The sequence below is a fragment of the Syngnathus scovelli genome, chromosome 2, assembly GCF_024217435.2.
Source record: "Syngnathus scovelli strain Florida chromosome 2, RoL_Ssco_1.2, whole genome shotgun sequence".
Lineage (NCBI taxonomy): Eukaryota > Metazoa > Chordata > Actinopteri > Syngnathiformes > Syngnathidae > Syngnathus > Syngnathus scovelli.
The window spans coordinates 868,080-882,021 of NC_090848.1; the positions used below are offsets into that span (position 1 = coordinate 868,080).

Below are 13,942 nucleotides of genomic sequence, written 5' to 3' on the forward strand. Positions count from 1 at the left end.
TCCAGGGTGCACTAAGCGTCTTGCCCAAAGTTGATTTGGATAGACGCCAGCTCTCTGAGGACGCAAACACATTGGCCAGCTATTTATCACTGACTGTGTGTTCCAGGTTCGTGTCATTGATATTTTTCTTTCTTTCTTTCTTTCTGCTGTGTTCTGGATGACGATCTGAATTGCTCGCTTGGCCTCGTTTCACTCAGTGGAAGTGTGATGTTTACATGTACAGAACTTCAACTTTCTGCCCCGTTGTTCCCTCGTATTCAATGATTTTTCTCCCACCCCCGACAACACCCTCCAACAATGAAAATGGGATGAACAACATAGAAATAACAGCTGGACACCTTTTCAATTGAAGTCGTTAGCGTTAGCTATTTATTTTTATTTTATTTTTTAACCCTACCAATCTTTGCAAACAGCCTTTTAACGTTGAACCTGATGTGATGAATGCTACCAGCTCACTACATCTCACGAGTCTGAGTTAGGGATACTAACTGCTTGTTATTGTTTCGACAGAGGTCACTGAAAGGATGCTAATAGTTAGCATTTAGCCATGTGTGACTTAACAGATTCTAAGAGTTTGCTGTCGTGTAGTCATGCATTAAGATAGGGTCATGCTAACTGCTTGCTAACATTTAGCCATAAGTCGCAGAATTATGTGACTACGTAACTAAGTGATGCAGTTAGCATTTAGCCATAGCTGTCTGAGGAGTTGTTTGTTAATGTTACAAAAAATGTCTGTCAAAATGCTGATTATAAATGGAATGGCCACATCGATCGGAGTACAACGCATCAAGAATTTTAAACATTGGAGGATATGGTCCAGAGAAAGTTAGGGGGATTGTCTGTTGGGAAAAAAAAAAAGCTTTTGGGGGGAATTCAAAAAAGGAGGTAAAAGCCTAATTGCTTGAGCAGGCCAACATTTTGAGACGTCATTGGGTCACTATGATGTTTCAAATGTGGATACTATCCCCTAAAAACTAGCGTGAATACCGATTGGTGAGAAGATCCGTGCGGGTAGTAGAATAGGTCTTTAAGCGGTCAATTGGCGGCCGGAGGATTTTAGAGGCATCTGACGGGGTCATAACATTTAGCCATAAATTGCAGAGGTTGTGCCAATCATTTTTTTACTGACTAAGTGATGCTAACTGCTGTTGGTATACATGCCCATTGTTTGCATTTGCTAGCTAGCTAGCCAAGCGGCTTCTCAACGAGCACACCCATTTATCCAACGAGAGCCCCAACCGATGTACTTTTGCGGAAAAATAAATAAATAAATACAGATTTTGGTTCTCTTCAACATCTGGCTAGCATCCAGCTATGAATCAGTTAGATCTAACCGCTTGTGAGCATTTAGCCATAGGCCACCGAGGGAACAATAATTGTGCATTTCTCGACATTTCTTGACTAAAGGATACAAAGAGGTTGCTAGCATCTAACCATGTACTGTATACATTCGGGATTCGAAATGCCTTTTAGCATGAAGCCATAGGAAGAGGAATTTCCCCATGTGCGTGCTCTTATTGCTATTAATCTGCTCTCATCTAGCCATTCATTAATTTAGGATGCTAACAGCTAGTTGGATGCCAGTTTGTGAAGAAGAAACAAGAAGCATCTTTCATTCTTGTTATCTTTTTTGGAAGGGGGGGGGGGGTTGGAGGGGCTCAGTTCTGTAGACACTCATACACACACCGATCGATCGGTGTGAGAGAATGAAAAGCCATTGAGACCCACTTTGGAGGTCTATTCGTATATTTAGCGATCGAGAAGGGTGCAGACGACACACGTCAACCTCAGGAAACAAAAACAACACAAAGTTTTGTACAAACTCATTTGCTGCCCTCTTTGATACCATTTTCTATTTATTGTCTTTCTTGGTTTCATACAACAGTGGACCTAATGTGTTCATATATGTAAATGAGACTTTACGTTGTGTTTTGTCAAAGAGAACATATCATGTCAACAATCTAATGGTGACTTTATTTTCAATGTGCTGTCACTTGGAACGTTTTGTTTTTTCTTCGGACCTCCTGAAATGTACAACACAAAGTTAAATATACTAATGATAATAAAAACTGTCCTAACCAGCTCAGCTCTTTTGTCTTTTACAGCAAAAGCAATATATTTAAATTGAGATGAACGCTTTTTAACGGGGTTTCAGGACCATAAAGACCAAGTATCCTTTTACTTGCAAAAAAAAATGGGAATGTTGAGAGAATAATCATACAAGAATTCGTTCAATCCGACTTTTTGCCAGTCGGGAGTGTGTGACGTCATCGTGAAAAGGATCGTTGCTCATTGTTTGTAGGGTGCGCGCCCGTGTGCCCGCGCGCGCACGCACCTGTCAGGTGTCACGCACGCGTGAGCCAAATACTTCGAAGGACGCACGCGAACGCACGCGCCTGTCAGTCGGTCCAAAAGTAAGGCCGAGCCCGAAGCTGCCACCACGGATGTCCTCGACCGCTTCCGCATTCCCACGGCGGCTCGCGTCCATGCGCTCGGGAAAAAAAACCGGTCGGTCCGGCTCATCCGGAGCGCGCTGCCGCTGGCCCGGAACAATGCTTCATCCCGGCCGGCCGCGCACGAGAGCAGCACCGCGAGCGGGGCGGCTGCTTCTGTGCTGCTTGGCTTCTGCTGGGCTGCGGAGGCTCGCGTTCAACGCTTGAAGGACGCTTCTGAGATCCGGAGGTCATGGAGGGCTGCTGCCGCTCCTGCATGCCCTGTTTCAAGCGCCTTTGGGACTACATCTGGCCCGACCTCCGCTACCCGAGCGCGTCGGACCATGTGATCGCCAACCCGGCCGCGCATGGAGCCGAGATCAGGACGGTGTCGGGCGACATCCGCGTGCCGTCGCCCAAGAAGAGGCCGGTCCAACTCTACGCGGCGCTCTTCGACTTCGAGGCCCGCAGCGACGACGAGCTGACGGTCCGGGAGGGCGAGAAGCTTTCTGTGCTGGAGCAGCGGGGTCGCTACGTTCTCGCCAAAAAGGTGACCGGCTCGCTGGAGTCTGGACTCATCCCTGCCAACTATTTGGCCGTTCTCCAGGACGAGTTCGCCAAACACAAGTGAGTGCGAGCGGTCTGATTTCAGGTCGGTTAACAGCGTGTGCCCGCCTCACCTGAAGCGTAGGGAGCTGAATTTAGTGCTGACCTCAGGTCGGTTGTCATCCTGCTTGCGACCTGCTCCACTTAACGCAGAAAGAAGAATGGTATACAATTATGGAAAAGATAGATCGCATTTTCTCGACAGCGTATGTCTGTTTGAGTCAAATGTTTTGTTTATTCTAAACTACTGAGAATATCATTTAAATCATTTAGGATTCGTGTTAAAATAATTGATCAAATGGTCCTTAAAGGGCCAGTGTTTTTTTTTTTTTCTTTCTCCCTTCATTTCCTACAGACTTATCATATAGCTGGCTTTACTTTACACAATCAGGATTTTGGAGCTAATCGTTGGTTATGAAGTTAAAAAAAAAATGAAATGAATGAATGAATGAATTGAAATGCATTGAGGAAAGATAGTAACAATTAAACCTTAATCAACCCAAAACACTGATGAACTATCAATATACGCAAAACTGGTGGTGAAACCAAACTCCCCACCCAAAAATTAATTTGGGGGGAAAAAAAAATTGAAAATAGTCCGACTGTATATGCTAAGAAACTTGTTTAGAACATCCCTGCAGTGAACAAGATTGTGTTTGGTGTCGTGTATTATTTTGCGGCTCCAATCTATGATGTCAATGGTCGGTCAGTAAATTATGACTTTACAACAGTTTATCGATTTTGTATTCAATGCAAAATATCTCCTGATCCGCTCTATCTGATCAGATCTCTGTAGAGTATTATGTATTTGATTGATTTGACCTTTCTGGCATGCCATTTGTCATTTCCACAATCAAAGTTAACGTGACATTTAAAACACTGCTGCTGCTTTGTTGATGCTGACCTTGTTCTTATTTTGCGTGTCGAGCAGAACCGGTTTAACGCTCAAAGAAAACTGACCCATTAGTACATTTTCTTCATAGGCCGCCAAATTTCATATTCCCCTCTTTATCATTTCAATTTGACAATCTGTTCAAGATACTGCTTTGCCTCTTTTATTAGGAAAAAAGAAAATGCAAAGGAAAATAGGAATACTCTCTGTCACCTTCAACTGTTGCACAAGTGCACAAAGATCCGCACTGCTGCTTCTTTTGGAATCCATGTCAGACTAAAAACAAAACAGAAAGCACCCAACAAAGCTCTTTTGGTGAACTTGCGTTCCACTTTGGAACTTCATACAAATGTTTTGAGTAAAAAATAATCCCAAATATGCACACATGTGATTGGCAAGGACTAATAATACATCAAAATGGCCTTTTTAATTGAATCAGTCATTTGTTGTTAGTTTCAGCGAAACCTGAGCGACACGCCCACACCGATCGCATCCACGTAAACCATCTCACCTGTGCCGACCAGTTTAGTGTTTACATTCTTCTTCTGTTTGTTTATGCGGCTATATCTCATTTCTTAATCTGCAACCTCCTCACTCAACATATTAGCTCCTTCCACCGTTAAGGATCCCAGGAAGAGATGGAAGAGGAAGGGGAAATGAGATGTTGACTAAAATGGCCGTGTGTGCAGGTGGTACTACGGCAACATCAACCGTACCAAAGCCGAGAAGCTGCTGCTGGCCCCCCAAAACAAAGATGGCTGCTTCCTGGTACGCATCAGTGAAAGTCACAGTGATGAGTACACCCTCTCAGGTGTGTGTGTTTTTATTTTTTATGTATATTCTTGTCATATATTTACTTTTTTGAGTTTTTCTTGCGTGATTAGCATCTTGGAATGGGTTGGATGTAAGGTGATGCTCGAACACAAATGTCCTCTTATGTGGACATCTTTTGTGCCTGTGAAACTTCCAGCTCGAAGCGACGGGAAGGTGATCCACTTTCGTGTGCAGCGTTCCTCCATCGGCGCTTATTTCGTGTCAGACAAGATCTCCTTCGCGACGCTGGGCGAGCTGGTCTCGTACTACCAGAAGAACCCTCGCAGTTTGGGCGTGCTGCTGACGGAACCTTGTGTTCAGCAGGTAAAGATTCACACAGCCGAATATTAATCTATGCATCAATATAGTATATTGTCAGCGCTTACAATTGGACAAGCTTCCAACCCGGTTCCAGTTCTTTTTGGTGTTTTTGTTGACAAAGAATGCAACTTTTTCTCCTTCAGGGATTTAGGGAAGGTCTTCTTTAAGAAAAAGAAAGACATTATTCTCATATAGTTATGATTTATTTCTTTAAAAAAAAGTGAAACTTATTCCTTCACATTTCAACTTCTTTTCGAAGACACAATCTCTAAAATATCAACAACAACAAAATACAACTCTACTCTTGTACAATGGCTTTTTTGTGTAGCAACTTTTTAGAGTTCTCATAGATTCTTCGAATTTCAGAATTGTTCATAAATCCCAAACATTAAATATAATACTTTATTCTGAAAATAGTCCAACTTTTTCCCTTGAGAATTTCAATTACAAAATATTTTTTCACTCAATTTTAATGCAATTTTATTCTTGTATATTCCAATTTTTCTGTTGAAAAATGATCCACTCTTTTCTTACAATTTCAAACTTGATTCTCTTACTATGATTATTTTGTTTTGTTTCAGTGTACACAAAACTGATAATAGCAATGGTGGTATAAAAAGTGTATGGAAAAATAATATAAAAAAATAATATTGTAGCAACAATAATTGTACGGTATTAGAATAGTCGCATTTCAATGAAGTTTCCTTGTTAATGTTAACAAGCAGGCACAATGTGACAATGTCGTTGTTTCTTTGTGTAATGGACAAATCTCATTCAAGAGTTATCATTTCAGTCTTTTGTCACGTTTTTTTTTTTTTTACATTGTGTTGACTTGTCAAATGTCAAACGCTTTCACTGTGGATCATGTTTGTGGCACATCCATAATAAAAGATGATCACAAGAAGTCGCCTGGCTTGTCTTCTTCATCAGTGACAAACGACGGCTTTGTCCTCTTGGTTGTCCTCATTATCATCAGCGGTGAGGACACTGGAGCATGTCAGAGAAGAACCAGCAAGGAAGCTGCTGCGTGAAACACGGATGACACACACGTACACACCCCGGCGCCGTGCGGCGTGTACTCACATGCTTGTGCTCCGCAGCGGGAGCTTTACGACATGGAGCCTTGGGAGCGGCCTCGGGAGGAGTTCAAGATGCACCGCAAGTTGGGCGAAGGACACTTTGGAGAAGTGTGGGAGGCTCTGTGGACCACCGAGAATAAGCGGGTAGCCATTAAGATGCTCAAACAAGGTATCCATTTATTTATTTTTTTCTCCTTCAAACAATGTATTGTATATTTTCACCTTTTGCGCATTGGTCTGGAACATATGAAGACGTGTTTTTCTTTTGGGTGATTTTCAGAGGACACCAAACAGGATGAGTTTGTGAAGGAGGTGCAAGCGCTCAAGAGCCTCCACCATCCCAAGCTGATCCAGTTGCTGGCCATGTGCTCCCGAGGAGAACCTGTCTATATTGTGACCGAGCTGATGACCAAAGGAAGCCTCAAATCTTACCTGGCCTGTGAGTTCACATTTAGAAAATGACAATTCCAAATGTTCCCACAAAAACATTTCCATTGAGAGTTAACGTCAAAACCTTTGGACATTTCAATGTGGTCAGCTGCAGAAGGCCAGGTGCTGACCTCAGCTCACCTCATCTACATGGGCAGTCAGGTGGCCGAGGGCATGGCCTACCTGGAAGACAGGAACATCGTCCACAGAGACTTGGCGGCGAGAAACATCCTGGTGGGAGAGGATCTGGTCTGCAAGGTGGCAGACTTCGGACTGGCTCGTATTATCAAGGTGTGTTGATGACTCATAAAAAGAAGTACTTTGGAAACAATCCCATCGTCTCTTTGGCCCCGTTTTCCAGGACAGCGTGTACACGGCTAGCCGGACCACCAAGATACCCGTGCGGTGGACGGCACCGGAGGCCGCCATTCACCAAAAGTTCTCCGTCAAGTCGGACGTGTGGTCCTTTGGCGTTCTGCTCTACGAGATGATGTCACGTGGGAAAATGCCCTATGAAGGTAGTGTGTAACATCCTAACGTAGTACTACATGTTTTGGAAATATTTTCATCAACACAAAAAAAAATGTTGAAAGAATTGTAATACAAAGTGCATAGTCAATAATTGCCTTTTGAGGGCCTAGGTTTGAAATTGTCCCTATTTTAGGGGGCCTCAACATGAGCCCTGAAGAACTCCCACCTTCATGCCCTCTGAAAGTTTAGAAATGAACTTAAGTTGCAGTGAGTCTCAGCGCTATGTGAGCTCCCTCTAGTGGTACGCTCTTCGGTTCCTGTGGCTTAAACTTCTTTTGTTACAAGTACAGTAAAATTCAGGGTAACGTAAAATGGAGTTTGAAACGTTTATTGAAGTTCAATCCTACGTAGCATATATTGTCATTTGTTTTCCTACATTTACAGCTCAGTGAATTTAGCGGAATTGTGTGACGACCTTTCTTTCAGGCAAAAGCAACAAGCAGGTGTTGGAACTGCTGTCATCAGGGGCTCGCCTGGCGTGTCCGAGCAGATGTCCTCACAACATCCACCGCATCATGATGGACTGCTGGGCGGCCGAGCCGTCCAAGAGGCCTTCCTTCCATGCTTTGCATAGCCAGCTGGACTCCATTTACGCTCGGATCTACTTCAAGACCATTGAGGTGTGACCACGTGGCTGGCGGTGAGGAGGAGGACAACTTTGTTCCCACAGACGCTGACAAAAACTGTGGTGAAAGAATTTTTCATCTGAAGACCACCAATGATGAATACAGGCCACAAGGAGGCGCTATGTGCAATAATGATGTGCTGGTTAGCCACATTGCTGCCTGACAGAAGCTAATATTTTTGTCCAATCACCTTTCTAAAGGAAGATGGAACGTTTCTGATTTCTCAATGGAGGCAGAATTCCCTTTTGGTCATTAGCTTTAGCATGATCATTTCTTGAGAACAAAAATGGAAACCTGAAAGTGTTCAGGCTTGCGTCGTTGTTAAAGCACTGCACATTGACCATGGGTGGGCAAATTAGGGCTCAGGTTTTTTTTTGATAAAGAGTATTTTCAAATTCGTAAGAATGAGTTACCCTTTTTTCCCTCCTCAGATTGAATTGGATTCATTTTTTATGGAATCAAATAGTTGGTTATTTTATTTATTAAGAAAGTGTTACAAAAATGGCTCCATTTACCAAGAACCTCGCAAGTGCCCCCTAAATGTTTGCAGGTGCCTATATTAATAGTTTGAGCTGTAAAGAATGATCATTTCTGGTCAACAACTGTTTACTACATTTTTTTAATCAGAGATGCAAGTAAACTTTTAGAGATACAAATTTTACACTGATTCCAAATCTGCCCTACTTTGTTCTCTTTTTTTCTGTGATGTCATAGCTACAAATTACAAGTAACGGTTAAATTCGTATTGCGTAAGCTTTTCTAGGTCAAACATAAAAATGAAAATATTGCCAAACCTTAATATGCTAGAAAGTAATTGACTGTTTAAATTTGTGTCAAAAATACTTTTCAGGACTCATTAAGCATCTGTAATTTAAACTATGCTGTAGACCAGCGTTATGATCTAAAACATTTCAAATTCAATTTCAAACCCTTCTTAAAAAATCAATAACTTGCCCATTATTTGCTTCTGCTTTTTAACAGCCACTCAGCAGAGCAAAACGGGAAAGACTTTCCAGCAGTTAACATTCTTACTTGACACTAATTGCTACTTTTGAGGTCACGCAAAAAAAAAAAAAAATAATAGGTGAATTCCTCCATGGCGAATTGAACATGGAAAATTTTGTTTGTTTAAATTCGCCATAGATTACAATATATTAATAAATAATATGTTAAAATAAGAACGAATTATATTTTATCTAAATATTTTATTTGTATAATTTAGGTTTTACATGTTTTATTTTTTAATTCCATTTTTAAATCTTTCCTCATCTGATGACCCGACCCATTCGTCCTTTTTTTTTTTTTTTTTCTTATAAAAGTGAGCACAAACGTTTGCCCACCCCTTGGCTGTTTTGCACATTCCAACACTCTGCCGGTGTGGCCAAAGACAAAGTATTACGTGAAGTCAGTCTTCCAGATGCGTCCAGAGGGGGCGCTATGTTTACACAGCCGTCGTCGCCACGATCACAACGGCTCGACTGCGCTTTTGACAGGGTTGCTTGCTTGCATGCCATGCAATGAGACACAACAATGCAACTTTGTTACTTTCACACTTACAATCTTGAGCCATACAAAAAAGAAAAATGTATAGAGTGACAAGTTACTTATGAGTCACAAACAATAAAGTCTTTCCACTCTAATGTTGACATACTTTCACTTGCTATTTTTATGCAATAGTTATCTGTTACAGGAAGTACTTAGAAGTTTTGGTTTTGAAAAAAAATAAATTGATGTAGCGGATGGAATGATTTGTCATGTTCCCTGGATGGAAATGATTTTGTGCCTTAGTCTCCCATAATGTCCTCTACTGTTCCCACAAGTGTCACATTTTGTATGAATCCGCCCCCCCCCCCTCCTCCATCGTGTCCTTTCAAATCTCAGCCTGCCCATTTTTTCTTACAGTCACCTATTGACTCTCTGTCCCAGAGAGTTTCCTATCGTGCTCCATTGCGTCTCCCCAGCTCTGCCCCATAATGATCCCATCCTTCTTTTTTGTCCCAGCATGTCTCATAATATACCATCCTGTCCAATTTTGTCCACTTTGTTTCCCATTTTGGTGTCTAGAATTTCTTATATTGATTTGAGAATTGTTTGAGGGGTGGTAATGAAAACTGGATGATGTCCCGTAGTGTGGTTGTTTGCTCTCATGTGCGGTGACATGATAGAATGCACAAGCAACTCATGCCAGGAAGAATGCAATCAAACGGAAGCGCGTGTGCGCATGTGGCATGTGTTGCTCAAGTCCCCCAGCAACATTCCCCGAAATCCAACCACGTCACTACTGGTCCAACAGGTGCTGCAGACCATTGTAATCCAGGGCGTCTTCTTCTACTTCCCTCAAACATGGACGAATGCCTGCGCAGTGCATGCCCGGCTCTGTGGCAGAGGCTGCACAGGGACAACAAAACAAAGGTGGACGGCCAGATAGCATCGAACCCAGAACCGCCCCTGCCACAACCGGCGGACAAAGAGGAGAGCGGGAGCACATATGAAGCCATGTGGGACTTCCAGGGCCGCAACTCAAATGAGTTGACCTTTCAGACGGGAGATGTGTTCAAGGTCCAGCACCGAAGTGATGACTGGTGGACTGTATGTAGGCTGGACCCGACTGGAAGCAAGCTTGATAGCGGCGTTGTGCCCGGAAACTACCTGAAGAAAACTGAGACCAGTATGCAGGTGGAACCGTGAGTTGACAATGCACATTGGCATTAGCTTAAAATGCTACTTTCTTGACGCTACTCGGTAATGATGGTACTTCTTCCTGACACAAGAAGTCAAATTATGTTTACGTGACATTCTTTCTTTGCCCTCACATGTATCAGATGGAATTTTGGGACCATGAACCGCTCAGACGCCATAAGTCTCCTCATGGCACCGGGTAACAGACCGGGAGCGTTCCTCATCCGATCCAGTGAGAACCATCTCGGATATGTTCTCTCAGGCAAGACCATGTCCATGTCCCCCCCCCCGCCAAAGATAAAAAGTCAGTTGTAATGAAAGCCGGTTTGCGTGCGCCTGCCTGTGTGCAGTGCGTTCCAGCTATCGAGTGAAACACTTCAAGATCACCCAAACGTCCGACGGTCTCTTTGACCTGGATGGTATGCAGCAGTTTACGTCGCTGAGCAATCTGGTGGCGCACTACTGCAACAACCGTCTCCGTCTCAGCAACGAGGACACACTGGGGGAACCCTGCAGGCCGGTAGCAAATAGATTCTCACTTCAAGTCTTGTCATGAGTCTGTGTTTACCTCCCTCACTCGTCTGCGTCTTGTGTGTGTGTGTGTGTGTGTGTGTGTGTGTGTGTGTGTGTTCCCTTAGAAAGAACACGTGGCAGAAGTCCAATTCCCAGATGAATTGTGGGAGCTATCCAAGGAGGAGTTCACCTTGGAGGAGAAGTTGGGAAGCGGCTTCTTTGGGGATGTCTACCGAGGATGGTGGAAGTCGCGCATTCGCGTGGCCGTCAAGATCATCAAGAACGGTATTTATGTTCCCGCGTTGGCCCGTCTGCAGTTTCTGCGTGGTGACCTTCTTTTCTCTTTGTCTCCAGACTCGGAGGTAAACCACTCAGAGTTCCAGAGGGAAGTGCAGATCCTCAAGCGCCTGCGCCACCGTCACCTCATCTCGCTTTTTGCCGTCTGTACCGCCTCCACGCCATATTACATCATCACCGAGCTGATGGAGAAAGGAAGTCTGCTGGACCTGCTCAGAAGTAGGTTACTTTTTTGTGATCAGTTGAATTGAATCCAATTTAATAACAAGAATAAAAGTTCATCTGATATTGCGTGAACTACTGTTAGCATTTTAGCATGTAGCACTATGACACAGGCCTAATGAGTTAAGAATTTGAGTTCTGATTGGATGCCTATGAATGTCGGTAAACTTAACCAAGTTGATTTGATAGATATTTAAAAAATCTGGGTATCCTCGGGTGTGTTTTGCCTCGAGTTGCTTGGCTGCCCCAACCAATAATATTGCACTGGAGATGCTAGCAACTATTAGCATGTAGAAGATAAGTTACACCAAACTATTGCTAGCTCCAGTTAGCATGTAGCATCTTTGACATTACAGCAAACTAGCATTTAACATGGGCAACACAACACAGGCCGTTTCTTTTGTGTTCACATTGAGGTCCCGAGGGCAAGCAGCAGGATATGACATCACTGTCGGACATGGCCGGTCAGGTGGCTGATGGGATGTCGTTCCTGGAAGAGCATAATTTCGTCCATAGAGACTTGGCGGCCCGGAACGTCCTGGTTGGAGAAGACTACATCTGCAAGGTGGCCGACTTTGGACTGACCCAAGTCATCAAGGTTGGCGATGCTTATTTATGCAAATTGTAAAGAGACGATTAGCAAAGCTGCCAACTGTTACAGATTGTCTAAATCATGGGAAACTCCCAAAAGGTTAAAAAAAAAAAAAAAGTGTGAAGATACTTGGTAGAAAATTGCCATAAACTGACATGAAATCATTTTAAAAGCACATGAAGTCACGCAATGGTGTTTTTGGTTTCCCAGGAGCCAATCTACTTTGCGTACCAGAAAGCCACCCCGCACAAATGGAGCGCGCCGGAGGCCATCAACCAGAGGAAATTTTCCATCAAGTCAGACGTGTGGTCCTTCGGCGTCCTCCTCTACGAGATGGTCACCTACGGAGGTGTGCCCTACCCAGGCGAGTGGCTAGCTGAAAGTCGGTGAAGAGCGTGCTGATTTTCCATAACGAGCGGGTGCTCTTCTCGGCAGGTCTGAGCGGGCAGGAAGCGGACAAGCTGGTCAGCGAAGGCTACAGAATGCCAGCACCTCCTGGTTGTCCGCCATTCCTCTACGAACTGATGTCCAAATGCTGGAATAGCGATCCCGAGCAGCGGCCCTCATTCTCGCAACTGAAGGAGCAAATGTACAACATCTACGACGGGAGTCTCTTGGCACATATAGACAAAGAAGCACCTACAACACCTACAGACACTTAACAGGCTTCCATAAACCGAAAATGACTTTTGGCAAGAGAAGCAGGATACGCCAAGATAGGTCGCCATCCAATCGCTGGGTGCGTTTGATTAACAATCAAGCATTCACACACACACACACACACACACACACACACACACACACACGCCTCATATTGCTTTTTTATGCTCAAATGTATGCATATATTTGAAAATATGCAGAGCTCCATTTGCATAGACTATTTATAAAACGGAGTAAAACAACATCTTTTTGCAGTGTATGGACACTTTAGAGGATTCAGTGTGAGGGAACTGCTAGAGTTTGGGAGCTTAATACATAAGCAAGTTTTATTGTTTTTTTGAATGAATCAAGTATTATGTCACTGAGCCAGTGAAAAGAGCCATACTTTGCATTTGTGTGATAAATCCGCTGCTGAAAAAAAATGGCGGCGATTCCTTTCTGCTCAGGTCAGGCCAGTCAGTTTTATCCGTCAATTATTTTCTTTGTTACAGATTTTAGAAAATGTGTAATTGTATTTGTGTTGGGTTACAGTTATGTAGTTAATCTTGAAAATCTTCTCGTCCTGGGTATAATCTAATGGCCATGCATTTTTATCAACTAAAAAGTCCAATAGTAAAATATCGATTTAGGATTTTACACAATAGTGTGACATGAATGAGACAATTTGGTTTCACAAATAATAAGAGGAAAAGCATGTCAGAAGGCCACGTTTGGGACGAATATACAGTCCATTTAAAAGAATAATAAATAATTCACTTTTTTATACAGTCCATTTAAAAGAATAATAAATAATTCACTTTTTTATTTTCACCATAGTGTGTGACTAATCCTTCCAATCTGATTGCTTTTTTGGTGGATATTGAGCAACTGGCATTGTTGCAATTTACCACTTGAAGGCGAAATTATTCCACCTGCTTCTTTTTGGAATAATTTGGGACTACTACATGATTGTGTGCTGTAGCTCAATGAATGCTAAATAATTACATGCGCAACACCTCTGTGTATTTAACACCTCTCTCTCCAAACTCATAGATGCATGTACAGACACACACACTCATCACCGGGGCAACAGTGGCAGTGAAACGCTCTGAATGTAATTAAGCGCACTTTACTCATCCAAACAGCAAACACGCTTATCTGTTACCATGGAAACATCCACATGAGGAATGTACAGCCACCACTACAACGCTTTCCACGCTTTCCATGTAAAGTCACACCACAAATACAGTGATTGTGTCGTTTTTGTTGCG

General features: G+C 43.1%; 2 protein-coding genes and 1 long non-coding RNA gene across 3 annotated transcripts; 2 read left to right on the forward strand and 1 right to left on the reverse strand.

The window, feature by feature from the left end:
• Positions 1-124: 124 nt before the first annotated feature.
• On the reverse strand, positions 125-4,320 carry LOC125989226 (uncharacterized). The gene is made up of 2 exons (XR_007488629.2): positions 4,229-4,320; positions 125-3,181 (listed from the first exon to the last, which is right to left on the reverse strand). It is a non-coding gene; the product is annotated as an uncharacterized lncRNA (long non-coding RNA).
• srms (src-related kinase lacking C-terminal regulatory tyrosine and N-terminal myristylation sites) lies at positions 2,369-9,369 on the forward strand. Its single transcript, XM_049755324.2, has 8 exons — positions 2,369-3,059; positions 4,620-4,741; positions 4,901-5,067; positions 6,165-6,312; positions 6,424-6,582; positions 6,682-6,863; positions 6,934-7,090; positions 7,530-9,369. The coding sequence occupies exons 1-8, from the start codon at positions 2,686-2,688 to the stop codon at positions 7,727-7,729; spliced, it is 1,509 nt and encodes a 502-aa protein (XP_049611281.1). The 5' UTR covers positions 2,369-2,685; the 3' UTR covers positions 7,730-9,369.
• A 655-nt stretch (positions 9,370-10,024) lies between these two features.
• Positions 10,025-13,502, forward strand: ptk6b (PTK6 protein tyrosine kinase 6b). Its single transcript, XM_049755323.1, has 8 exons — positions 10,025-10,413; positions 10,552-10,670; positions 10,759-10,928; positions 11,047-11,206; positions 11,276-11,437; positions 11,857-12,038; positions 12,243-12,396; positions 12,468-13,502. Exons 1-8 carry the CDS (start codon positions 10,073-10,075, stop codon positions 12,692-12,694), a joined length of 1,515 nt encoding a protein of 504 aa, XP_049611280.1. The 5' UTR covers positions 10,025-10,072; the 3' UTR covers positions 12,695-13,502.
• Positions 13,503-13,942: the final 440 nt, after the last annotated feature.

Bases quoted from the DNA above. Each gene is read 5' to 3' on its own strand.
- srms (XM_049755324.2), top strand. From the start codon at position 2,686: ATGGAGGGCTGCTGCCGCTCCTGCATGCCCTGTTTCAAGCGCCTTTGG. The intron at 4,742-4,900 runs GTGTGTGTGTTT...TGAAACTTCCAG, and splicing joins TGATGAGTACACCCTCTCAG to CTCGAAGCGACGGGAAGGTG. The intron at 5,068-6,164 runs GTAAAGATTCAC...TGTGCTCCGCAG, and splicing joins CGGAACCTTGTGTTCAGCAG to CGGGAGCTTTACGACATGGA.
- ptk6b (XM_049755323.1), top strand. From the start codon at position 10,073: ATGGACGAATGCCTGCGCAGTGCATGCCCGGCTCTGTGGCAGAGGCTG. The intron at 10,929-11,046 runs GTAGCAAATAGA...GTGTTCCCTTAG, and splicing joins TGGGGGAACCCTGCAGGCCG to AAAGAACACGTGGCAGAAGT. The intron at 11,207-11,275 runs GTATTTATGTTC...CTTTGTCTCCAG, and splicing joins CGTCAAGATCATCAAGAACG to ACTCGGAGGTAAACCACTCA.